We start from the raw sequence: 25,990 nt of genomic DNA on the forward strand, positions 1-25,990 counted from the left end.
GCAGAAAGAGAAGGTTGCAAAGAATGGCATGATCTACAGTAAGTCCCCTACCTATGAACCTTCAAGTTGCGAACTTTCTAAGATTCGAACATGCATTCCATCAATGTCACGCGTGAGTGAAATTGCAGCTTGTCTCCTATTGCTGACGATCCTTCAGCTCTACCATCTCCCACCTCCTCTCCCTCCTCCAGTCAGTAATTCTTCTAGCCTGTTCACTCGATGGCAGCCCCTGTATGCCAACTGTTGTGCTGTACTACTGTACTTTTCAAGGTACTGCACTGTAAGATTAAAAATGTTGTCTTTATTTTTTGTGTTGTTTGTTTTTTATGCATTATTTGTGTGAAAAGTATTATGAACTTCTTACAGTACAGTACTATATAGCTGCCTGTGTCAGTTAGGTACCTAGGCTAACTTTGTTGGACTTACGAACAAATTGGACTTAGGAACGCACTCTCGGAACGGAACTCATTCATATGTTGGGGACTTACTGTATCTGATTTACTTTTTTTTTTTTTTTTTTTTTGTGGTACGCGGGCCTCTCACTGCTGTGGCCTCCCCTGTTGTGGAGCACAGGCCCCGGACGCGCAGGTTCAGCGGCCATGGCCCACGGGCCCAGCCGCTCCGCGGCATGTGGGATCTTCCCGGACCGGGGCACGAACCCGTGTCCCCTGCATCGGCAGGCGGACTCTCAACCACTGCGCCACCAGGGAAGCCCTGATTTACATTTTAAAAAGACACGGTGGCTGTTTTTCTGGAGCGTAGACTGTAAGAGATGTGGCAAGACTGGCAGCTTTGCAGTAGTCCAGGTGAGGCAATATTGAACCTCCAGTAGCTAGAAAGAGGGTGACACGCATTTGGCACCCAATAAACTTGAGAACGCGTCGAGGCAGAAATGATCTTCCAAGAACCTACAGCTGTGATGGGCACATAGTAAATGCTTGATAAATTTTTTCGTGAATGAATGAGCAGAATCAGGTTTTCTTGTAACCCACGCTAGGATTTGAGTTCATCTCGATATTTTGGATCTTTTAAAAATACTTTTTAGTTTTCTAGCTGGTAGTATGTCGGAGGGGCAGTGCATTTTATGAGTTCATTTCCTTCTGTGTAAATCTGCATTCTCCTTTGAAAGAGATGTGAGAAGTCTGCCTCCACCACTTCCAGGGCCATGTGGGGTGGTGGGATGGATATTCTCAGTCAGTGCTGGTAATTCCTAAAACCCTATGTTTACATTTGGAAACCGATCTTGTGTACCTTTCTGTGCACTTCTCCACAGCAGGGACCAGACCTGTCTCATCACCGTGTCCCCTGAACTTATCACAGTCAGGACTGTTGAGCCAACATATGGTTATTACCTTGACTAGACTGGGGAGCATTCTGGTGCCTTGGTGGAGCTCTGGGGCCTTCTTCCTGGAGAGCCCAGAACTCTCCTGGCCTCATTTGTCTCACAGTCACAGGACATCCCTAAAGCTAAACAGGTATCTAAGTTCGACGGATTTGTGTTGAATTTTTCAGCTCCCATTTCTTTGGGCCTGGAGATCCCCGAATCAGGAGAACCCTTGCGGGACCAGTGGGATGACAAAGGTGCCTGATGTGGTTTGGTCCTGCCTGGGGCTTTTCATCCCTTTTTCGCCATCATCTTCTATTTTCAATGAGTCCTCAACATGTATGGATTCTACTTTTGAAAAAATTCTAAACCCCTGCCTCTCCTCAGCGGGCCTGTTCTCATTGCCTGTGCTCAGGTTCTGATCATGCCTCACTCACATCCCTCAAGAGTCTCTGAACCGGTCTTCTGCCCCGAGTCTTGCCCCACTTTCGTTCACTTATCCAGTTTCTGCATTGTTGTCAGTCTAGGGCTCCGTACAAAGGGAAAACAATGATCTTGTCCCTCCTGTGATTAAAAAACTTTCAGTGGTTCCTTATTACCTCCCAGATAATGCCCCACTACCTTGGCTGGGCGTACAAGGCCTCTTACAAACGATTCCTCACTTATTTCTGCAGCTTCTCTCAAGTGCCCTGTCCTTCAGACACCCTGTTCACTGTTCTTTAAACAGACACTGCTTGTTTGGGCTGGCGTGTTCTTTAGCGTGGCTTTCTCTTACCTTTGTTTGAGGTGCACTGGCTTCGACCCAGTTAACTCCTATTCATTCTTCACATCCTAGATCTAAAGTTGCCTGGTCCATGAAGCCGGCCCTGATGATCCCAGGCAGCCCTTGACCTTCCTTCCTCTGTACTCTCTTGGCACATTCCACATGCTTCCAAATCTAGGACTCATTTTGTTGTAATTTGGTTTTCTGTCACTGTTCTCCAGTGAAGTGTGTGCTCCTCAGGGGGGATTACATTTTGTTCGTATAACTCAAATTGGAAAAACCTTGCTCACAGCATCCCTGACAGATGGGATGCTCTGTGTGAGCACTGCCAAGAGTGGGAGAAATCACTGGCTATTATGCCTTCTATTTTTGCATATTTATTCATGGAGCTATTCATTCACTAAGTATATACTGAACACCCACTCTATGCCAGGCACTGATATAGACACTGGGGATACAGAAATACCAAAGAGATAAAAATGTCTACCCTCTAGGAACTTTTATTCTAATTTTTTTGAATGTGCCAAAAAAAAAAAAAAGAGTTGGATACGAAGTGGAGTAACCTCCTCATCATAGTTCTGTGAACGTTGACCTGTGCCACGTGGACTGGATTTCATACAAGTGCGTGCATGTATACATGGATACACGAATCACTAAACAAACAAAGATAGTGTGAGGAAAAAGGGAAAATACTTAGAAACATGTTTGCTGAAAACGGATGAGCAGCATCATTTTCCTGTGTAGGTAAGGGAACTCTGGGTCTTTTCTATTTCTTTAGTAAAAGAGTAAATGAATCAGACAGCAAGTTTAGGGGGAGACAAAGGGAAAATCTACTTATATGAGTAGGGAGTTGATGCTGACTCTCCTTGGCAAAGTATGAAAGGAAGTGGGAGTCCAGGAGGGTGGGATGTTTGTCCAGTGTATCGAAAGGCTTTGTGGTACCCATTTATGAGTCAACTCATGATACACTAAGAGCCCTATTTTTTGGTCCAAAGAAAGTCCCTAATGGTTGGAATCCCTGAGATGCAAATGTCTCAGTCAGGCTATGTTCCTTTTCTTCTCTCCCTTGGCTGTACCTCAAAATCAACTAAGGAACTTTTAAAAAGGCTAAGTATCTAGACTCCACTCACAGAGAGTCCAAAACTTAGGTCCGGAGTAGGATCCAGATATCTGTATTTTTGAGAGCTCCAAAGTTATTCTAAAGCACAGCCCTGTCTAGCACGTGATCCTAGTTCCATTATTGCCTCCAACGTGGGGAATGACTTACATGCAGATGTAGGTCCAGCAGCAGGAGAAGCAGAGCTTTAATGAGGTGGGCAAAGCCCTGTCTCTTCCTTTCTCTCTGGCCCCCTCTCATGGTTTGTGACTCTCCAGGTCTGTCAAGGACTTATGGAGGGCAAAGTCCTCTGGCTTCCACAGAGTCTGGTAAACCTTCGAATAGAATCAACAAGCCTTGGAATCATAGAATTTTAGAGGCAGAGAGGATATTAGAGATCAGGTCCAACCTCTTAGCCCTATCAGCTGAGTGTGATCACTTGCTAAAAAAAAAAAGTCCCTTAGAGAATCCCTCAGGGAATTTCTCTAAGAGTGTAGGAGATGGACATGTAGACAGATAAGCCCAGATTAACGTGACAATGTGTGACAAGTGCTTCAGTGGTCATCAAAGTGCTAGAGGAAGGCGGGGGAGAAAATGACTCATTTGGAAGGTAGAGGAAGAGGGCATTATCAGGGAAGGCTTCCCAGAGGAGGTAGAGGTTCCTAGGGCTGTAGATTCTTGACCTAAGAGCTCCAGATTCCTACCCTGTTATTCCACCATCCCTTTTAGATTTTGGCATTTGACATACCAAGTTTCATAGCTCAGCTGTGCCACTTGCTCAGCTAGTGGACTTTGGGTGAATTATTAATCTTCGGGCCCAAGTCTCCTCATTTCTAAAACGGGTAATACTACCTGAATCATTGTGGGATCCTTAGGTATTAAGCAGCAGCTGTAAAAGTACCTAATGCAGCGCCAGCCATAGAGTAAGTACTCAGTGAATAGATGTGATGATTGTTTTTGTTGTCGTCATTTTTAGAGTCTTTGGTTTATACACAGCATGAGAAGGAGGCCTGCTGGTGCTTCCTCTTCTTTTTTTTTTTTTTTTTTTTTGTGCGGTACGCGGGCTTCTCACTGTTGTGGCCTCTCCCCTTGTGGAGCACAGGCTCCGGATGCGCAGGCTCAGCGGCCATGGCTCACGGGCCCAGCCGCTCCGCGGCATGTGGGATCTTCCCGGACCGGGGCACAAACTTGTGTCCCCTGCATCGACAGGCGGACTCTCAACCACTGCGCCACCAGCGAAGCCCCGCTTCTTCTTCTTGTGTGGTAGTGCCTGGGAGAGAGCCAGTAGGGTTTTATGAAGTTATCATATGGCTTGGATGTCATTAAGGGTTTGGGGGCTTCAAGGAAGGCAGAATATGACAATTGCATGAGATCAGAGAAGCAAGAACAGTAAAATACGAGCCATATCATGTGCTACTGCAAGGTTCTTGGTGTTATAAAGCCGTGCTGCATTGCACCCACTGTCCGCAAGGTTAGAAGCAGCTCTGCAGCGACCAACTTGAGGGCTTAGAGCAGAACAAGAAAAAGACAGTACTTCCCATGACATCATCATAGACACTTATGCCCATAATTCCTGGTTTGTCTCTATTCCTCATCAGAAGGTAAACGCTATAAATTTGGGGATGTGGTGTATCTCGTTCATGGCAGTACGCCCACTCCCTAGGACAGTGCTTGGTCCAAAATGGGCATTCAAAGAGCAGTTGTTTAAAAAATGGGTTTGATCCAAGGTGCTTTTGGTAAATCCAGAATGTCGGCTCTCCTTGCCTTTTTGGGGTCCCCTTTTCCTACCACCCTCCCTTAACTTAATCTCTTATCCTCTGAGGTCTGCTTGGGCCACAACCTAACTTAAATGTGTGCCTTTGCTTCTTTGCGTTTCGTGAGAGACGGCCCTGCCTGCCATCAAAACATTTTTGACTCAGGGGAACTATGGAGATTATCCAACCCAGCACAGATTTTCTGGATGAGGAAGCTGATGCCATAAGAGGTTCACTGACTCTTCAAAGTCTCATCGCTTGTTGAGGCAGAGCTGGGAAGAAAGTTCTTGCCTCCTGCTTTCAAATTTGGGGCTCTGCCACTGCTCCGGGCTGCCTCGGAGTATGTAGAGCCTCCAAGCTCGTAGCAAGGGCCCTATATCCAGAAAGACTCACCATCCCCTCCCCAGGCCCTTGCTTTTCAAAGGGGGAACCCAAACGTAGGGTATCTACCCGGCACCGTGGTTAACACCATGTGCTCTGGAGTCAGGCTGCGAGAATCCAAGAGCTTATTTTTCTTCTTACTGTGATTTGAGCAAATTCTTTAACCTTCATGAACTCCAATTTGCTTATCTGTAAAATAGGCGTGATGATAATGTTAACTTTTTCACTCTGAAGATTCAAAGAGATCATAACGCACGAAAAGCAGCATCATCGTAGTTTCCTCCTTGGATCCAAGTTCCAACTGTGGCAGACAAACTACCTAAGCAGCAGAGGTCACGTCTTTCCTACTCTTTGAGAGCGCCGGGAATTTCATTCCTGTGTTTCTGGGAGAGCACTGCCACAGAGAGGACTCTGCAGACGCTTATCCCCTGTAGGCAGAGGAAGTACAGACGATGCGGTGTTCCTGGACTCGGGTGACACTTCAGATCCAGTGCAGCCTGGCTGCACCTAAAACTTTATGTAAATTGGCTGTGATGCCTGTGCAGGGGCCCAGATGTAGAAGCAGAGCAGGATGAGTCTACCCAGGCTGGTGACAAGCCCGGAGCAGTGTTCCCCATTGGAGAAAGTGGAGGGCGTAGCAGTAGGGAGAATTTGCTCAGTCTGGCCTGGTGGCACTGTTTTATTAATGATCTGGAAGAGCAGAGGAACAGTGATTTTCTTTAAATATGCCAGTGATATTAAAAGATGTCAGGAGCCACTGCTGAGGACACAGACACCTTGCAGACGGCCCCTGGGGGGCGTTAGGAAAATAATTCAGGAAAAAGATGAGAGGCTGCGGGCTGAGCTGAGGGGACAGAGGGTCATCATAGGCAGAATATACCCTAGGCCCACCCTCTTTGTCTGTATCCGTTCTGTTTCCAATAGATTTCAAACTGATCTTCCTGCTTTGGTGTTCTTCCTCCTATAGCCATCCTAAACGCTTTAGCCAAATTGGTTTTTCTGAAATACAGATCAGACCATGTCATTCTCCTGTTCAGAATCCTATCATTGGCTTTTCACTGCCCTTAGGATAAAAAAATCCCATCTTCTCGGCCTGGCATGTAAGACTTGCCATGAATTGGGTCCTCCCTCTGTGACCAGCCTCATCTTCTGCCCCGTCTGCCTCGCACTGAATTCCTTGTAATCCTGTGCACACAGCAGGCTTTTCCATGGCTTTGTGTCTTTGCTTGGGCTGTTCTCTTTCACTCAAGTGCCCTTCCCACTTTCTTTCTTTTTCTTTCTTTCTTTCTTCTTCTTCTTCTTTTTTTTAAACTAAAGCTCACTCATGCTCGAAGCCTCATTTCAGGGATCACTTTCTTCAGAACGCCTCCTGAATCCCCAAGCTGGCTCAGTGCCCTCCTCGCGTGCGGCAGGTATACCTTCACTGACGAAGGTGGAAGTGCCTAGATGTGCAGCTCTCCACCCCTGCTAGATGGTACCTTCGAGGGCAAACCCTGTATCATTTTTTATTTTGCCCACTGGCATCTAGTACCAGGCCTGGAGAATCATAGGCGTTTGTTAATGTTTGTCAAACTGAACTGATGGGAAGGAGAATATTCGGGTGGGAGATGGCCTCGGGCAACCAGGACACCCCCAGGAAACCTGGGGACCGGGCACCTCTACCAAATGGTTGGTCTCTCCTGTGAGGGTACGTGAGGCAGTCATATTGCTTCTAAGTCCACAGAAGACTGGAAGCTGATGGGGGCTCGTGGACATTCTGCAACAAATTGGGACATCCTAGTAAAGTGGAGTGGTTAAGACCATAAATTTTATGTCATCTGTGTGTGGGCTCTGGCTCTGCTACTTCTTTGCTTTATGCTTTGAGTAAATGACTCAAATGACTTAACTAAGACTCAGTTTCCCAAAATGTAAAAGAGGGATAAAAATAGTACTAATCTCATAGGGTTGTTCTGAAGATGAAATGGGATCATACTTTATGCACACAATAAGCACTTTTAAGTGTTAGTTACAATCATTAATATCTTCCTTATTTGGGGTGGTTCTTGGGGGTCTCAAGCTGAGTCACCTCCCTGACTTAGGGCTGATTAAAAGCCTTCTGGAGCCACCAAATATCACTTGGGTCTCTGAGGGACTGCGTGGACCCCCCAGGAGGTTGGGATCTGTCTCAATTGGTGTCTGGGGCTGGGGCAATGGCACAAAAAGATGACTGTTCGCTTGTTCATCAGAGACGTCCCCTCTCCCTCTAACTTCTCAGGCAGAAACCATCTCCCGGTAGGGCCGGAAAGAACAACTGGGCATCCACGGCTCGTTTTCCACCTTCAGTTCCAAAAACTTGATGCAGGCAATTCTTAGCCACCTTCTTGCCTTGTTTTCTTTTATCCTTTCCTTCAATTCATTTGTTTTGGTCAGGGAACAGCCTGATTCTGACCACATGATAGCATAGTCCCCATAAAAACCTATTGCCACGTGTGTCTGTAGGACCAAGGGAAATAAAGGCCATGATCCTGCTTAATTATCCAGGTAGGTAAGATCAGTAGGAATCCTCGTCCCCCTTTGATCAGGATAACTCTACTATCTCAATGTTACATGTCCCCTGACTGCAGCAGGCCAGCCCTCTTCCCTAACCTGTGGATAGCCCACCCCTGTGGGCTTGGCCAGCCATGCAGCTGCCACCGCCTGTCACCATATTGGCTCTTGATCAAAGAGCTGCTCCAGCTGTGCCCACCTTCTGTCTCCTCATGTCTGGGGCTTATCAGAATTCACAGAGTGTTGTGTTTTCAGAGGTCAAGGCAAGGAGCCAAGATCTGTCTCTGTCCACATTTCTCTGGCTAGGTGAGTGCCAAACCTATGAACAGGGTCACTGTGTGCATCACAGATTATGAGGGCTTTGAATATGGATGCCGAACACCTTCAACCTCTCTACTCCTCCATGGTCATTGTCATAGCCTCTTCTCCTCTGAGTGAGGTCAAAGCTCCAAGCACCTTCTGGGATGACCCCCAGTACCTGGACTAATGGGGAATGTGGTCCTCAGCAGTTGACTCTGTGGATTAACGAAACCAAGTTAATCCACAGAGCCCTTTGGGAGGAGGGCCTTCAGGATTACAGTATGCACCAGGGTGTACTGTGTCCCAAAGGGAATTTCCCTTTGAGTACAAGCCTTGGGAATTTAAACAGGTCCTACATAGCCTCTAAAATCTAGTCCGGATTTGTCTATGAGATTTTTTTTTTCCCTAAAACAAATGACTGTAATTCAGATTGTAAAATGACTTTAAAGAAGGCTGATTTCTGAGTTTATTAGTCTTCTCAGGCTACCATAACAAAATACCATAGACTGAGTGGGTTAAACAATAGAAATTTATCGGGAGGCTGGGATTCCAAGATCAAGATACTGGCCAATTTGGTTTCTGGATAGAGGTCTCTTCCTGGCTTGCAGATGACCACTCTCTCCCTATGTCCTCACAAAATGGACAGCTCTCTCTCTCTCTCTCTCTTTCGTCTTCTTATAAGGCCACCAATCCTATTGGATTAGAACCCCACCCTTATGACTTCATTTCACCTAAATTACCTCCTAGAAGTCCTATCTCCAAATAAAGCCACAGTGTGGATTAGGGCTTCAACATAGGAATTTTGGGAGGGGCACAATTCAGTCCATGGCACTGAGGAAGCTTCCATCAGGGCCACATTTATTTATTCCCAAACATACGTTTACTGAGCATCTAACTAACTACTTAGGATACTGTGATAAACAGAATAGACATAATCTTTGTGTTTATGTCATTCATAGTTTAATGGATGAGTTAGTCATTAATCATATAATCCTACAAATACCCATGTAATTTCAAAATGTTATAAGTGCCACGAAGGAAAATTAAAGAGGGAGTTGACCATTTCTAGGGTGAACATAAGTTTTTCTGAGAGAGTGACACTCAAGCTGAGATCTAAAGCATTGTTAACAGTGGGGGTACGAAGAAGGAGCAGTCATTTTGGTCGTGGGTGATGTTATGGGCAAAGGTCCCGAGGTGGAGAATAAGTTGATGTACTCTAGGACCTGATATGGCTGTTACTGCAGAAATTCAGTGAGAGGGACAGTGGCAAGAGCTGAGGGGGAAGAGGAGGAAGAAAGTAGCTCGTGCGAGGCTTGGCGGGTCATGGTAAGGATCCTGGTCTCTATATTAAGAGCGAGGGGAAAATACTGAAGGACTTCAAATGGGGGAGTGAGAGCATAGGTTTTGGTTTTTTAAAAAAAAAGATGACTGTGGCTATATGAGAAGATGGAATAGAGAATGGTCAGAGTTGGAGTGAGTTCAGTAAGGAGGTGACTGTAGTAGATTCATCTGGTGAGGAGTAAGGGGCCTTGGGCTGTGATGGTGGTGAGAGAGTTGGGGGGAGAGTTGGTAGGGTTTAGTGCTGGACTGGAGAAAGAAAGGCTGGCAGACAGGCAGCGATTTTTGAGCATGAGAAACCGGGTGAATGGAAGTGCTATTTTCTGAAATGGGAAACAGCGGAGAAGAAGGAGGAGCAGGTAGGGAATAGCAGCATTCCTCCATTACTAACAATACTCCTACATGGTTATAGCAGAGGTAGAAAAATGGGCAAATTGCTTATTTTCAGGTATTGAATATTTGCTTCCTCATTCCATCTGAATGAGGCAATGAGTAGAAAGAGAAGTCTGTAGTTTCAGCTGAGTTTCTTCCATTCTTCTGAACTCATGCTCACCTTTTAGTGCTTTTAGTGCTTTGAGACCAGCAGAGGAGGCTGCATTTCACCCCCAAAATCTTGCCTACAGATGAAAAGAAACTTATTTGAGAGCCACTTGCATGTTATTTATAGTGCTTTCTACCACCTGGCCCTTTCAGTGTTTGGGTGTGGAATTTGAGAGGCTGACTGATCTTCACCTTCCTGTAACTGGATACCTAAATTCTTTCATAAGCATGTTTTGCTGGAGGGCTAAGGACTGCCGTGGACTGGTCTTGGGCACAGCTTACAGGGCCTCAGTTTAGCTATATGGCAGGTAATATTCACTACAGAACATCTCTTGATTTCCCAAGTGATCTCAGAATTACAGCTTGCCTCCCTAAATTTTTCATATGGGGAAGGAGTTTTTCCCAACCAGGCTCAACTGCACACAGAGCAAGGTGTTCTATCTGGGGGGAGTAGCCCAGGAAAAAAGTTCAATATGTACTCCTGCAAACCTATGTTATGCAAGATTCTTGAGTATCTTAAGTATGACGACAGTGTGGTAAGGAAGGCTGAAAACTCTAGAAACAGTAGAAGTGAGGATGAATATTCATGTTATACTTGGTCAATTTTAAGTTGATTGTTGAGAACTCTCACAGATAACAAAGGGGTTGGAAGACAGGACTAAAAGGGTACCACTTAAGTTTCCAATACCAATATTCCCAGCTATTTTAAGCCATATTTCAACGGAGTCTACCAGAGGGTCCTGAGGACAGAGCAGCTATTTGTACCTCCCAGTGACATCTATTTTTCCAAGTGAGAGACTGCCCAATGTGTTAGTGCAATACGTCAGTCAAGGTGAAGCGTCAGTTTGAATTGGCGGGAACCTGCCCTTTGCTGTCCTCCTTTTCTTCATGCCTTTTTCTGCCCCTCTGATCTCTTCTAGGTCTCTGGACTGTCAGGTGGACCATTGGTGCTGCAGTGGAAGCCAGCAGCTAAGTCTTGTGTATGGCGTGGTTAAGGTTGCAGCCTCTTACCTCTGCCTTCCTCCATTTTGGGCTGATTACCTTTGTGCTCTTCCTGAATGGTCTTCGGGCAGAGGCTGGCGGCTCAGGGGATGTGCCCAGCACAGGGCAGAACAATGAGTCCTGTACAGGGTCATCGGACTGCAAAGAGGGTGTCATCCTGCCAATCTGGTACCCGGAGAACCCTTCCCTTGGAGACAAGATTGCCAGGGTCATTGTCTATTTTGTGGCCCTGATATACATGTTTCTCGGGGTGTCCATCATTGCTGATCGCTTCATGGCATCTATTGAAGTCATCACTTCTCAAGAGAGAGAGGTGACTATCAAAAAGCCCAATGGAGAGACCAGCACAACCACGATTAGGGTCTGGAACGAAACTGTCTCCAATCTGACCCTTATGGCCCTGGGTTCCTCTGCTCCTGAGATCCTCCTCTCTTTAATTGAGGTGTGTGGTCATGGGTTCATTGCTGGTGATCTGGGACCTTCTACCATTGTAGGCAGCGCAGCCTTCAACATGTTCATTATCATTGGTATCTGCGTCTACGTGATCCCCGATGGAGAGACTCGCAAGATAAAGCACCTCCGAGTCTTTTTTGTCACTGCTGCTTGGAGCATCTTTGCCTACATCTGGCTCTATATGATCCTGGCCGTCTTCTCTCCTGGTGTGGTCCAGGTTTGGGAAGGCCTCCTCACTCTCTTCTTCTTTCCAGTGTGTGTCCTTCTGGCCTGGGTGGCAGATAGGCGACTGCTCTTCTACAAATACATGCACAAAAAGTACCGCACAGATAAACACCGAGGAATCATCATAGAGACAGAGGGTGGCCACCCCAAGGGCATCGAGATGGATGGGAAAATGATGAATTCCCACTTCCTAGATGGGCATCTGGTGCCCCTGGAAGGGAAGGAAGTGGATGAGTCCCGCAGGGAGATGATCCGGATTCTCAAGGATCTGAAGCAAAAACACCCGGAGAAGGACTTAGATCAGCTAGTAGAGATGGCCAATTACTATGCTCTCTCCCATCAACAGAAGAGCCGCGCCTTCTACCGGATCCAGGCCACCCGTATGATGACTGGCGCAGGCAATATCCTGAAGAAGCACGCAGCAGAACAAGCCAAAAAGGCCTCTAGCATGAGCGAGGTGCACACTGATGAGCCGGAGGACTTTGTCTCCAAGGTCTTCTTTGACCCGTGCTCTTACCAGTGCCTGGAGAACTGTGGGGCTGTGCTCCTGACAGTGGTGAGGAAAGGGGGGGACATGTCCAAGACCCTGTATGTGGACTACAAAACAGAGGATGGTTCTGCCAATGCAGGGGCTGACTATGAGTTCACAGAGGGCACTGTGGTTCTGAAACCAGGAGAGACCCGGAAGGAATTCTCTGTGGGCATCATCGATGATGACATTTTTGAGGAGGATGAACACTTCTTTGTGAGGTTGAGCAACGTTCGCATAGAGGAGGAGCAGCCAGGGGAGGGGATGCCTCCCAGAGTACTCAATAGTCTTCCCTTGCCTCGGGCTGTCCTGGTGTCCCCTTGTGTGGCCACAGTCACCATCTTGGATGATGATCATGCGGGTATCTTCACTTTTGAATGTGACACTGTTCATGTCAGTGAAAGTATTGGTATCATGGAGGTCAAGGTTCTGCGGACATCAGGTGCCCGGGGCACAGTCATCGTACCCTTTAGGACAGTAGAAGGGGCCGCCAAGGGTGGTGGTGAGGATTTTGAAGACACATATGGGGAGATGGAGTTCAAGAATGATGAAACTGTGTAAGTAACCTTTCCACAGTCCATCTGCCTCCGTCCCTTGCCACCCCCTTCTCTCCTGCACCATGTTTTAAAACTTTTTCTTGTATTTGTGTTAATGTCAAACTTTGGTTCCATCACAGGTATGCAGGATCAGCAGACCCTCCTGCCAGGTTCTGCTTCCAAAATCTCCTTCAGCTTTCTCACTTTAAATTGTTTACGGGCAAGGAATCCTGTGGCAGGATCTAAGGACGTAGAACATTTTGTCCACTGAAACTCAAAATGATGGCTGGTGGAGGTGTGGGATGACAGAAGTTCTGATATCAGATTTGGGGGGATTCTTGTGAATTCTCCTAGCAAGAGCTAGGAGACTGCTTGGGTCTCTCCTTCCTCCTTTTCTCAGGCCAAGGGCTTACATGAGCTTTGAAGCCAATCCTTTCCATTCTGAGACGGTGGTAGCCCAATCAGGACATCCTCAAGAAAGTGAGTGGCATTGGCTTTTTTTTTCCAGTACCACATTGCAACTGTATTGTATAAGCAGATTTCAGGCACCTCTCCTTCAATTTGGAAATTGCAAAATTGATTGAAACTTAGCAGTCTCTTTAAACACCAGTAGGCTATTTTATGGTGCGAGGCTTGCCCAGTTTAGGTGAGATGAATCAGTATGGCTTGGGTCCTGGAGGTATCTTGGAGAAGCAGAGCTCCCAGGGCAGTGGCCACCCGTCTTCAGTCACAGGTCTAAGCTCCAAAATCTGGCTAAGCAGTGGAGGAGAAGCCTCTTAGGAATTGTGGGGGGAAAATACATCTTCTGTGTGGTCATCTCTTTTCATCGTCCAGAGTTCTCCTAAAATACTTCTCAGGTTACTGCCCCATTTAGTCCTTCAGACACTGGGTCTTGCACTTCTATTGCCTTTGTCACTGTGAGGCCTCTCCCCATTGAAACATCCTGTACTGGATATTCAGTCCTGTTCTCGGATGGATATCTTTAAAGAAGATAGCAGACTGAATCTCCCCAGGATTTGCAGCTTATGAGAGGGCAGACTTTCCAAGGTGGCCAAGAAGAAAGGGGATGAGAAAGGGGAACATTGGTCTCAGAATTCCTGCTCACATCCACGAGCAATAAGCAGTAGAGGGGAAGGTGTGAAGAACAAAAGGGGCATATATAGACAGTGGGAGATGTCAAACTGCTCCAAGAACCTGCTAAAACCACTTTCAATGGGAAATGAAAACTCTCATCTGTAAAGTGGGAATAACAATACTTTCCTTGCCTCAAGGCTGGGCTCGTCTCTTTTTGCAGTTCCTCCCAGCTGTAGGATTTTCTGAACTATAAACCTAGGCTCTCATACCCACAGCAGCCAAAGATGGAACAGGGGGTACTGTCTTCTGAAATGAAATGGCCATTGACAAATTGATTTATTGGAGCTCTGTTTAGTCATTTTGCTGGGAAGGATAATAACTCGTTAACCTAAGTAAAAACCTGTTCCTTCTAGAGAATACTATCCATTTATATACATACAAATGAAGGCCCTCGCTGGGAGGAAAAACTCCATGAAATTTCACACGTATTTATGGCAATGTCAGTAGATAAGAAGTTATTGTCAGGCATTAAATGACATCAAGACCACAGCATTGGCCATAACTGGACAGACTTGGGGTTCCTCCTATTCAGTACCTGTCTACCCAGGGAACTGAAGGGTAGTTTTTGAGAGATCAGAAGTTGAGCTCGCAATTTCTTCACCTCATTAATAATCAATTGTGCACCTAGGATCTCTAAATATGACTCAACCTGCCTCAGACCTGTGTGTATTTTCAGCTAGATTACTGTCTTGGTGTAAAGGAGCCTCATGAATGATCGCTTCTGGGTGATATTTGTTCTAAACGTATGTGCAGTTCCACACGTTTGAGATGCTGGTCCAGGGTATTGTAGGGTTTCCCATCGATTCCTTTGCATTAGTTTTTAGACTTCAGTAGACTTTAGACTACCCTCTTGGCCTTCTTCATTGCAGAAGAATGAGTCCAAAGCCTACTAGTCTCTTCTCACAAAAGGAGCCCTACCTTTGATACTTTAAATTGTAATTTTACATCTAGAGGCAGTATGATACAGCCAGAAAAACCCATGGGCTCTAAGTATAGTACTCTGGGTTAGGATGCTGGCTCTACTACTGATTTAACTATGTAGTTTGGAGAAATTTTATTAACTTAGATTATTTCCTCATTGAAAAAATGGGGATAATAATGTCTCTCATGCAGGGCTGTTATAATGATTCAAGATATTATATGCAGTGTTCCTTGTACATGGTATGTGCTCAGTAAGCAAGGCCATTAATAGTAATATCAATGAATTAACAATATTCTTCAGAAGACACCGTTGATCCAATCAGGTTACCTGATTGGATCTCTGTGTGACCCTAATTAATAAGCTTGCAAGTTTTTTGGTTACCATGAAGATTACTAATCTAAACTCATAAAATACTGGAGCCAGAAGGGACCTCAGAATATCTTCCAGGTATCATAGAGTAGTGCTTCTCAAATTTTAATGTGCTCATGGGCCACTCAGGGATCTTGCTAAAATGCAGATGATTATTCCAAAGGTCTAGGGTAGAGCTTGAGATTCTGCATTTCTAACAAGCTCTTGATGCTCCTGGTGCCAAGTTAGAGGTGAAAGGCTCTAAAGCTCTTGCCGAAACCATGAAACCCAGGAAGGCAAGTGGCTTTTCAGATGACCGTCATGACTGGATCATGAATGCTTGCTTTCCAGGCCCAATGTTCAACTTCATCTTATCTAGAATCTAGCTCTTACCCTGAGGCCCTGCTAATCGCAATACCGATTTGGAAACTGAAATTAAAACCCTCAGGAGGACTTAGACAGAAGCTGTGTGACACCTGGAACGATTTTACTTTCTAATCCTTCTCTCTTTGTGTAGCTTTTTTTGCCCACCAATCCTGGTAGCACTGTCACTTTTGCCCTCACCATACTCCTCTGAATCTATTCAGGATGAAGCCAGGCCTATGCTCTATCAATAATATTAGGTCCGTGAATTCACTCATTTGGTTTTGTGCTTTACTTCTTCAAAGGTGTCCTTAGCACCGTGGTAGGATGAAAAAACATGAACCTTGGCGTCTGACAAACGGGTGTGAATCCATCACTCACCAGCTGTGTAACTTGTAATGAGTCACTTCAGCTGTCTGAGCCCCAGATATTTTGTTGGAATGATAGGAGCAATAACATCTATTCTTCAGGATTGTGATAAGTACTACATACAAATAGGAAGAAAATGCACCTTTAGCACAGTGCCTGCTCATCAAAGGTGCTCATTCATTCAGCAGACAGTTATTAAATATCTGCTACATCCTAGGTACATTACTAGGTACCGGAGAGAAATAAGTGATTAAGATAAGCTGGCATTTCAGCTCCCAAGGATCTTATTCTCCAGTGGAGTGGACACAAGGTATACACACAAATCAAAACACATGGGAGAAGTATGGTTGAGATAAGCTCAATAAGAGGGGAATGCAACTCCTAATTGTGTGTGTGACATCACTGAAGATTTTTGTTTTTTAATTTATTTATTTACTTATTTTTGGCTGCGTTGGGTCTTCGTTGCTGCGCGCAGGCTTTCTCTAGTTGCGGCGAACGGGGGCTACTCTTCGTTGCGGTGCGCGGGCTTCTCATTGCGGTGGCTTCTCTTGTTGTAGAGCATGGGCCCTAGGCACGTGGGCTTCAGTAGTTGTGGCTCGCGGGCTCTAGAGCGCAGGCTCAGTCGTTGTGGCGCACAGGCTTAGTTGCTCCACGGCATGTGGGATCTTCCTGGACCAGGGCTCGAACCTATGTCCCCTGCCTTGGCAGGTGGATTCTTAACCACTGCGCCACCAGGGAAGTCTGACTAAAGTTTTTAAAGTCACCTTCATTAAGGATGTAGTAGTGAAGTAGATGAAGAGGGGCGGGGGGTGGGTGGAAACACGATTACTTTAAACCCACGTTACAATAAACTCGTGATCTTTGAGAGGGATACTACTGACATCTTCGTGCTCCAGAAGAATCCATACCTTTGTGACTACCACTGCAGCACATCCTGGGAATAATAGCCTCTGAGCCTCCTGCAGATAATAATAAAGCCTCACCGAGATACGGGTGCTTGCCAGCACGTTCATCCCACTCACTGAGCGTGTGGCTGGCTCCTGTATCCTAGGCTCACAGTGTGCCTCTGCAAACATAAGATTATTGCGACTCATTGACCTTTGGGGTCTCTGGGAATAGTCAGAGCCACAGATGTCAAGATCTACTATAGTTAAATAACATAGGCCTCCTTCAAGGAAGAATCGAGTATTAGCTGTGCCGTGCATTTTCCAAGCAACTCAGGACGTTAAAACTGGAAGCTATCTGACCTCCCAATTTTACAAATCATGAAGTTGAGAATCAGAGATGCAAAGTGACTTGTCCAGGATCACACGGGTAGATATGATAGAAAGTTAGACTTTTAGATAGAAAGGAGTTTTTAGATGCTACTGATTTAATGTCTCCCCCTCCCGATTTGGACCTTTCCATTTTATTTTTATCCATCAAAATCTCAACTTCGGAAAGAATATGGAAATTCTTGGGTGACAGATGCTCTGGAAGTGCACATCCAGGAGTGTTATGTGACTAATGTCTTAACTAAGAATAATAATATATTATGGACTATTTTTAATCTCTTGGTTCACCTTGAAACTGTTGAAGGAAAATAGTGAGCCCATAGAAAAGTTTTAAAAAGCTTTGTCTTAGTGATCTCTTGCTGAGGGAGACATGTGTAGCTGAGACATCTTTCAGTGATGGTTAACTTCAGGCTAGACCTTGTTGCATGAAATAATGCAGGGGTTTTTTTTTTGTTTTTTTTTTGTTTGTTTTTTTGTTTTTTCAGAATGATGCAGGCCATTCTCTTCCAGGGGTGCTTTCTCTATAAAGTTTCAGCCCAAGGCATCTTCCCATCAAAACCTATACAAATCTGGAGTTATCCAGGACACAATTTTTACATTCTCCAAGTTGACTGAAACACAGTGGACTTTTCTCTTTTTCTTTGGCTCAGCAGGGTGATAGGATAGTCTGTCTGGCCACGGAGGAAGATGATTTGCCTCTAGAATGCCCTTTCTGTGCTTGAGAAAAGTCACAAGCTGCACGCTTAGTGAGGGTGGGAGTGCAGTGGAGGTAGATGTATTTCCCCCTTAGCTGGCATCCCTCCCTTTCTCCTCTCTTCTGCCTGCAGTACCTGATTTCCGGTAACAAGCTGTCTTTGTGGCTTTAGGTAAACAGTCGGTCACCCGGGCCACGGCTTCATGGAACTCACAGTGGAGCTGTGTGCTTGGTTCAGAGTTGTCCTGAAGAAGGGAATCCGTGTCTAAGCCAGTTGTTTAATGGGGGGACTTAACAGTACAGTGGAACATTTCAGGTAGGGTTGTTCAACTACAATTCTGTCTCTCTGGGGCCCAAAGGAGTGATGAGAGGCTATGTGGACTCTTTAGCAGAAGCTTTGGATGTTGTTCCCTGAAAGGCCCCAGGTCCTGCTAATTTTTTTCTTTTCTTCTTAATTACTGAAATTGCCGAAGAATGTGTCAAAGGGTGACATATTCCAGCTTCAGGATTCATAAAGCACCCCAAGTATACTTAAACCGTACATGTCTGGAAAGATCTCCAGGAAGTCCAGAGCCTTCCTGGTTAATTTGTTGTAGGGTCTAAGGGTACAACATTCCTGGCAATACTGGATCAGGCAACACTCCCTCTACTTGACCTGGTCAGGGACCATATACAGCAGAGCGTTCAGTGTGCCTGCCCTGGGTCTTCTCGCTTTGGTCTGCCGTCTGGTATGAGAAAGTTCAGGGTGCAGGGTTAGAGATTCTGCCAGGAAGAATGTCAGTTTGGGTTTGAGGAGAGAGACACACTGCCATTGGAGATGATCACATGACCAGCCAATCAGAAGGTGAAACAGTCTCAACCTCAAAGCAGGGTCTCCTGTGCACTGCTTGGAATGATACTAGTTGGGGCGTCAGGCAGTAATAAAGGAATGACAGTGGAGATCCTGCTATGGACCTTGCTTCGTTTGTCTCGACTCTTCGAAGTTTCCTCATTCACTCACAAGCATGATGGAAAGGGATACTTGGGCAAAGTGAGGTGGCTGAGTGGGGAGGACTCTTCCTTTTTGTCCAACTTTTATCAACTTCCCAGGTGTATTTGGGTCATACATGAGCACTTATTCCTTCCCCATCCTTTAGCTGTGCCCCTGTCAACTCCATGAGGAATGGAGTAGAATTCAGAGCTACAGTCTTTGGTTTATTCAAGACGTTGTTTTCTTGCTATCTTTTTATTGTTTGGTTTTTTTTTTTTTTTTTTTTTTTTTTTTTGCGGTACGCGGGCCTCTCACTGCTGTGACCTCTCCCGTTGCGGAACACAGGCTCCAGACGCGCAGGCTCAGTGGCCATGGCTCACGGGCCCAGCCGCTCTGCGGCATGTGGGATCTTCCCAGACCGGGGCACGAACCCGTGTCCCCTGCATCGGCAGGCGGACTCTCAACCACTGCGCCACCAGGGAAGCCCCTCTTGCTGTCTTTTTAAAAGAAAAACCAACCTGTGCTTCCAGAACCCAATCAGAAGTCCTGGCATAGAGCCAGTAGTGTGTAACTGATGGTTGGAGAGAGAGAACTCCTTGACCTGCAAACAGAGCAAAGTCCCCGTATTTAAATTCGGCACCGTCCAGAAACTCTTGCAGGAATCACATGTGTTGAGAATTTTGCTAAAAGGCCATGAAGGAAAGCACTAGGTAAACATTCTCAGGTGGAGTGATAATGATCGTTCATAGGAATTATATTCCCACCCCTGCCGCCTACCACGCACCCGAGTAGGAAGTTATCTGGGTGAGTACAGAAGAAGAAAAAATTGAAAGTAAAAGTTATTCACTATGGAAAAATTTGTTTTTCTAAAATTGAGCCATCACTAGGTGTGTGCATATATTTGAGTTTAGTTATCAGTGTGGCACCAACCTGACCCTCTCTAGCGAAGGGCCAGCGTGCATGGACACAGCCTTGTTAACCTGCCCCTGCCTGAGCCCAGTTCACTTACCACTTGGTGGCAAGGGTTCATGAAGAACCAGTTAGTTAGGATACAGACAACACTCTAGACTCTTTAGTTGGTGCTTTCAAAATGAGTGACATCTTGATAGTAACTTCCTACTTAGAATATGGCTGTGGAACAAGTTATGGATTACAGGTGAGTAATTCTGCCATTTCTCCGTAGTAGTCCATTTTTTTCAGAGCTCTTGGTCTTGATTTGTCTCGCTTTTGGTTTCCTCCTCGTGTATCCCATGTGATTTCTCCTCGGGACCCCCACTACCACCCGACCCTCTCTTTCTGAGCTGTGGTGTTGGAGAGTGTACCCTGCAGCCGTCCCTAGAGCAAGCCCTGGCCCTGGCTGCAAGTCTTCTATGTGTTCACTTTATTTCCCCTCTTGCACCTTCCTTTCTGTGTGGATGCCCTTTGCTGACACTTGCTCTCTCTTCTAAACGTCCTCAGCTGCATCTTTTCTTTCTCTACCGTGTGTGCTCCAGGCGCTGCTGACACTCACGCCGTGGTTTCTACTTCTGCTCGAGCTCAGTGCCTTCCTCCCACGTCCTTTAGTCCCGTGTCCTCTCTTACTCTTATCCTGTTCCCTACGTCCCCTTCCTTCACACTGTTGGCATCTGTATTTGGATTGCCTTCTCTCTGCTGTCTGATCTGATTTCTTTGGGTGACCAGGAGTGCACTGTGGGTATCCCTTAAGACAGCCCGGCATTTAGACAGAAAGAACTAGCCTCACGATAATACCAGGAAGACTGATATCTCCCAGGAAACAAACCACTTACCCTGGTGCTCTTTTTTTCCCTTCACCGCAAAGTGTTTGACTGTTAAGACAAGAAGGTTGAATTGTAAGGATCCAGCATAGACTGGAACTGGTATTGGAAAGGCATCAGAGGCTGCGGGAGCCCTAGGGACCACCTTCTCTTTCTGACGCTGACTCTCTAGGCCATGGGGTCTCTGTCTCCTGGCATCTCTGCTTCTCTCTGTGGCCTTCTCCCTTATTGCTTTGATGATACCTCACAGCCCAACAGTCCTATCTCCTACTTGGAAAGATCCTTCTATTCTTCTAGCTCAGATTCTCAAGGGAGGAACTCTGTTGCCCCCTCCCCCCAACCCACGCCTTTTTTTTCCACCTTAACTCTGTCAAAGGCCACTGGCCCAATACGTATTGGTTGCCCTGTGTCAAACCAGGTTTCCACCCACCCCCAACTTGACAGGTAATCTGCCATAATTGGGTGGTGGGGTAGGAAAACAAAGTTGCCCAGGGGTTCCCATGGTAAGCTACCTAAGCAGTTGTGTCTCTAAGTGGTGGACAGTGTCGCTTAGAAGGAAGTCCCAAGTGAGACAGTCATCTGTCACCTCCAAACTGACACAGTATATAAGGTTTGCAGTGCCTCTGAGAGAGTGCTGATGTTACAGTGGTCAGTGCTGGGGCGGTAGGCTAGAGAATGGGAGACACTGCCGCCTCTGGAGCCCTCAGCCCTACCGTATTCATCAAGCTGGCCACAGACTCAGCAGCCAAGGTTCACGTGGCCTCTGCCCAGATCAACAGAAAACATTCCTAGTGGGTGATGCTCAGTGACACAAATCTCAAGGTTACTAGGTTCATCCCTCCTCCTTTGCCCTCTTCTGGTCCGTCCTCTCCAGGAGACTAACGTCAGAAGATAATCTGCCGTCATTTTCAGGTGCACTATTTGGGTACTGAGTCACTGTCAAAGCCTCTTCGTGGATTTGGGTTTCCAGAGCAGCCTGTGTTCCCAACCAGGACGGAAAGCTTCCCTGCCACTCATGCTTGCCGGGGATAGAATGACAGCCTTTCCCTCCCCACCCCTCCCCTGCTAGACAGCTGGTCTGCTGGACTTAACCGGAGCCAGCAGGCACCACGCCGCCCCCCCTTATCTTCGCAGCTGTAATTTGATGCCTTTCCAGGAACTCCCCGGAAGCCAGAGTGTTCTCATCTCCAGGTGGCACAGTATGTGACTCTGTCAAGTGTCCACGTCCCAGGACACAGGGCTGGGTGTAAAATAGGACTCTTTCGGTGTCAGTTCCAGTCAGTCCATCGTGGCTGTCCAGGCAGCCATCTTGGAAAGGATTGTTGAGGCTGTATCTGGACTCAGCTGTGGATGTGAGAAGAAAAACCAACTATCTGTCAACTCTAGTCCTGGGATGACAGATGGAAAGAAAGGGATAAAGAAAGTAGGGATAAAGTAGGGATAAAGTAGGGATATCTTCATGGGATAGAGAAAGTAGGAGCCTCCATTTCACTGGGGTGCACTAGCATGAAGTTGCCACTGTCTCTCCAATACCGGGCCGGTCCTAATGCGAAAAGCCTCATTGGATCACTGCCTTCTTCATCCAGCATAACTCGGAACTTTCTTCTAATCCCTGGATGAATCCACAGGGACATAAATCCCCATTGGACGCATGATGCACATAACTTTCTTATCAGACCAGAATCTTCCAGAAACCTTGCTAACCTAGCGGGCTTCATAAACTAGACCAGTGGTTCCCAACCAGCTCCCCATCAACGGCCATTTTAATTATCTATTCCTTCTCATGGATCCCAGGTGCTAGAAGATTCTTAGCTGAAAATTAATTCGATTTCCCTTTTCTCATAAAATATAGCAAAAGATAACTAGTGTTACGACAATGAGTTAATATAGTTCTAGCCAAAGTAGACAGAAGTGACATTTTAATTAACCTGTGTGGACTGTTGTAAGAATACATACTTTCTATTTTGGGGGTTGGGGAGAGAGTAGAATAAACACAGCCACGGGCTGACTTTCAAAGAACAAACTGATGTAAAATGCTTTGAAAATGTTAGGCACTAATTGTTTAAAGTTGTTCTGAAGAGGGTGACCTCCTGGGGAGATCCAGATATTCCGGAGAATATATCAGAATATAGGACACAGTATTGGTTATCGAGTCTTCAGCATTGTTTAGACCTTGGAGAAAGATTACTATTGTTGTTGTTTTTCTTCTTACATAATAAAACTTCTAATATTTGTATGAATATATAAAATTCAACTTTTAAAAGTAAAGGATTTGTCATACCTCTAGAGTTAATATTATCACCGTCTTCAGATGAGGTAACTGAAAGTAAGAAATATTAATTTACCTTAGAACATAGAGCTTTTAAGGGTCAGTATCCAAACCTAGATCTTCTGCTTATAAATCACATATTCTTTCAACTATGTTACATATTTTAGCCTCAGAATAAGGTCACGAAGCTGAAAGCAGCAGGCTTTCTTCTCATATGGAAGGAGTTAAGAGGACATCTCTTCCTTAACAGCAAGAGTTGGCTGTCCTTTAATTCAGGGGCAGCTGGGCCCAAGGAATTTGGCAAGGGCCAAATAGACTCCTTAATGCCCAGCTCAGAAGTCTGGACTCATCACTCTTGACTGCTGGCTCAGACACACCCTTGCCCGGGCCGGTACACAGAGGGGCCTTGTTTGTGTCACTTCACCATCAGGAACTATCAACAGATAATGCTTTGGCCTGTTGCCTGGGGAACAGGGCAAGGCTGGCTCAGGACCATGTGTTCAGATCCAGGGGCCTCCTTTGCGGCTGTGACCCTGGTGTCTGAGGACATCCCGGACCAAGGGTTAGAGGAGGAGCGTGGTAAGAGAGTGTAGGTGGGTTCTGCCTGCAACCCCCAGAGAGCCTATGAGAGCCCTCTATCCAGAGAGGAGGTGGGGAAGCAGGGGCCAGTCTCTCAGGGTACAGTCAGCAGACATTCATGGAGCTCATTCTGTGGGCTGAGCACAGTGAGAAGAGGCACTGTCCCTGTCTTCAGGACGTTCCCAGGCTGACGGGGAAGGGAGTGCATGTGAGAGTTGCTATGAAAGAGGGATCTCCGAGCCTCAGCCACTCCCTCCTGCCTTTTGCTGGGATTCGGTTTGGAGTGATTGAAGGTGGCTTGCACACCCCCTCCTCCAGTCAACTCAGAAGGACTTGTTAGAAGGAGGGCTCATTGGCTTCAGCTTGTGAGACATGCACGGATAGAAGTAGAAGTTGACCTCAGGAGTAAACGGTCCCCAGGTAGGGTGCATCCTCAGATCAGAGCAGCACTTGGTTCATCTCCATCACACATCATAGGGACACAAAAGATGCCTGTTGAATGAGTGAATGAATGAATGAATGAACAGAGTGAATTCTTGGCCTGTCCTCTGGCTCTGTACTACCTCCCGGTTGCAGCAAGCTCGGAGGATATGGGATTTGAACACATCTCTTAGGTATGAGGTCCAGGGGTGCCCACCATCCCCCACTCCCCATGCTTTCCTCCTCTTCTCTCCCAGTGTCAGCGACATCCACAGAGCCCTCTGGCTTCAGGCATCTGAGCGCCTCCCCAGCCTGACCCCTGCCCTACACCAGCTCTGCAGAAGGTCTGTTCCTGGGCTGCTCGGCTACCTCTGAGCACAGGCTGCCTTTGATGCTCAGGAGACACCCTGTAATTCAATTAGGAGCTCCCTCCGGGGAGCATGTCATTATGTCCTATCTGGGCCTTGTAATGACAGCCCCTTGCTACCGCGCAGGGAGCTGCCCTGCTCAGCTGCCCAGAACCTTTCCCTGGGAGGGAACTAATCTGCTTAGCCCGGATTGGATGCAGTTCTGCACAGCACCTCCCTGAAGGCCTTAGAAATGAGTCCCCACTAGCAGAAAGGGCTTCCTTAGGGGAACCTGAGGGTTCGCTCTGTTCTGTTCTGCTCGTTACCATGAGCCACCCCCCACCCCCGGGATTGTTTTCGGCTGAGTGGGAGTCAGAGAGCTCCATTCCCCTCTCAGCCAGAGCCCCTGGTGTCCCACAGCCCCCCTGGGGGTTAGAGGGGAGAGGAAAGGAGATTGAAGGAATTTGCCTGTTTTCCATGTCGGCTTGGGGAGAGGGGGTCACCTGGCATCCTACCTGGATAATTCTATTGTTGCACTTTGAGGGGGAAGGGGCCTGGTCTGTTCTGAGCTATGGGGGAAGTTACCTTAGTTCTCTGCATGACTTTCTTTGCTCCATTGGACTTGATTTCTGTGAAATGTTTTAGATGCACGGGTGCTGCCTCAGTCTGACATGGACGCTGCTCAAGGTGGTTTCTCCCCTCTACCTCCCCACCGGCATTGAGGTTTACCTGAGCCTTTCTCTTGAGGAACCCAAATCCTCTCTTTGCTCTTATGCGAGATCGGCCAAAAATGCCACTGGCAAGCTGTGTGGGGTTGAATAGAGTGCCCCCACTCCCCACTCCCAAATCCATGTCCACCCACAACCTCTGAACATGACCTTATTTGGAAACAGGGTCTTTGCAGATTTAATGAGTTGCAGTGAGGTTATACTCAGTTAGGGTGGGCCTTAGAGCCTATGACTAGCGTCAACAGAAGGAGGCCATGTGACAACAGAGGTGAAGTTGCAGAGTGATGCAGCTACAGACCTGGGGATGCCAAGGATTGCTGGCAAACGCCAGAAGCTAGGAGAGAAGCATGGAATAGATTCCCCTCAGAACCTCTGAGAAAGGAATCAACTCTGCTGACCCCTTGATTTCAGGCTTCTAGCTTCCAGACCTGTGAAAGAATAAATTTCTGTTGTTTTAAGCCATCAAGTTGGTGGTAATTTGTTACAGCAGCTGCAGGACACTAATACCCAAGCCTTGCGTAATGCCTGCTCTGGATTTCAGTAACATGGTCAAAGGACTGGTGGTGAGAAGAGCATTGCCCATGGGGTTAACTGCCCTCAGGGCACTGACCCACAGCTTCTGAGGTGGAGGGAGGCCAGAGCTCATGTAACAGCTTTGTCATATATGGACTGTAATTGTAAGCCTTTCCATTCCTGTTTGCAGGTTAGATGAAGGTTTTAAAAAAATAATCTGGCCACTTTCTCTAAGCCACACTCCCTTATCAGTTTAGTTACTTTATGACAGCTATTTTAATGGCCTCCTCTTTTATCTTCCAATCTCCTTAGTCCTGGTCCATTGATGGTTCTTTTATATATGTATAAAAATATATATTTTTTTCCACTGTCAATATTTTTTATTTAAGTATAGTTGATTAAAAATGTTGTGGGGCTTCCCTGGTGGTGCAGTGGTTGAGAGTCTGCCTGCTGATGCAGGGGACACGGGTTCATGCCCCGGTCTGGGAAGATCCCACATGCCGCAGAGCGGCTAGGCC

General features: G+C 46.6%; 1 protein-coding gene across 2 annotated transcripts in view; it reads left to right on the forward strand.

The window, feature by feature from the left end:
* The window catches only part of SLC8A3 (solute carrier family 8 member A3), a 149,016-nt gene that overhangs the window by 9,129 nt on the left and 113,897 nt on the right, over window positions 1-25,990 (forward strand). For both annotated transcript variants that reach the window (XM_082647123.1, XM_082647124.1), the window contains exon 2: window positions 10,943-12,788. In XM_082647123.1, coding sequence (XP_082503249.1) covers window positions 11,005-12,788 — 1,784 coding nt within the window. In that variant the 5' untranslated portion in view covers window positions 10,943-11,004. The remainder of the gene's footprint in view (window positions 1-10,942; window positions 12,789-25,990) is intronic.

The sequence above is a fragment of the Grampus griseus genome (assembly GCF_964374135.1).
Source record: "Grampus griseus genome assembly, chromosome: 2".
NCBI lineage: Eukaryota > Metazoa > Chordata > Mammalia > Artiodactyla > Delphinidae > Grampus > Grampus griseus.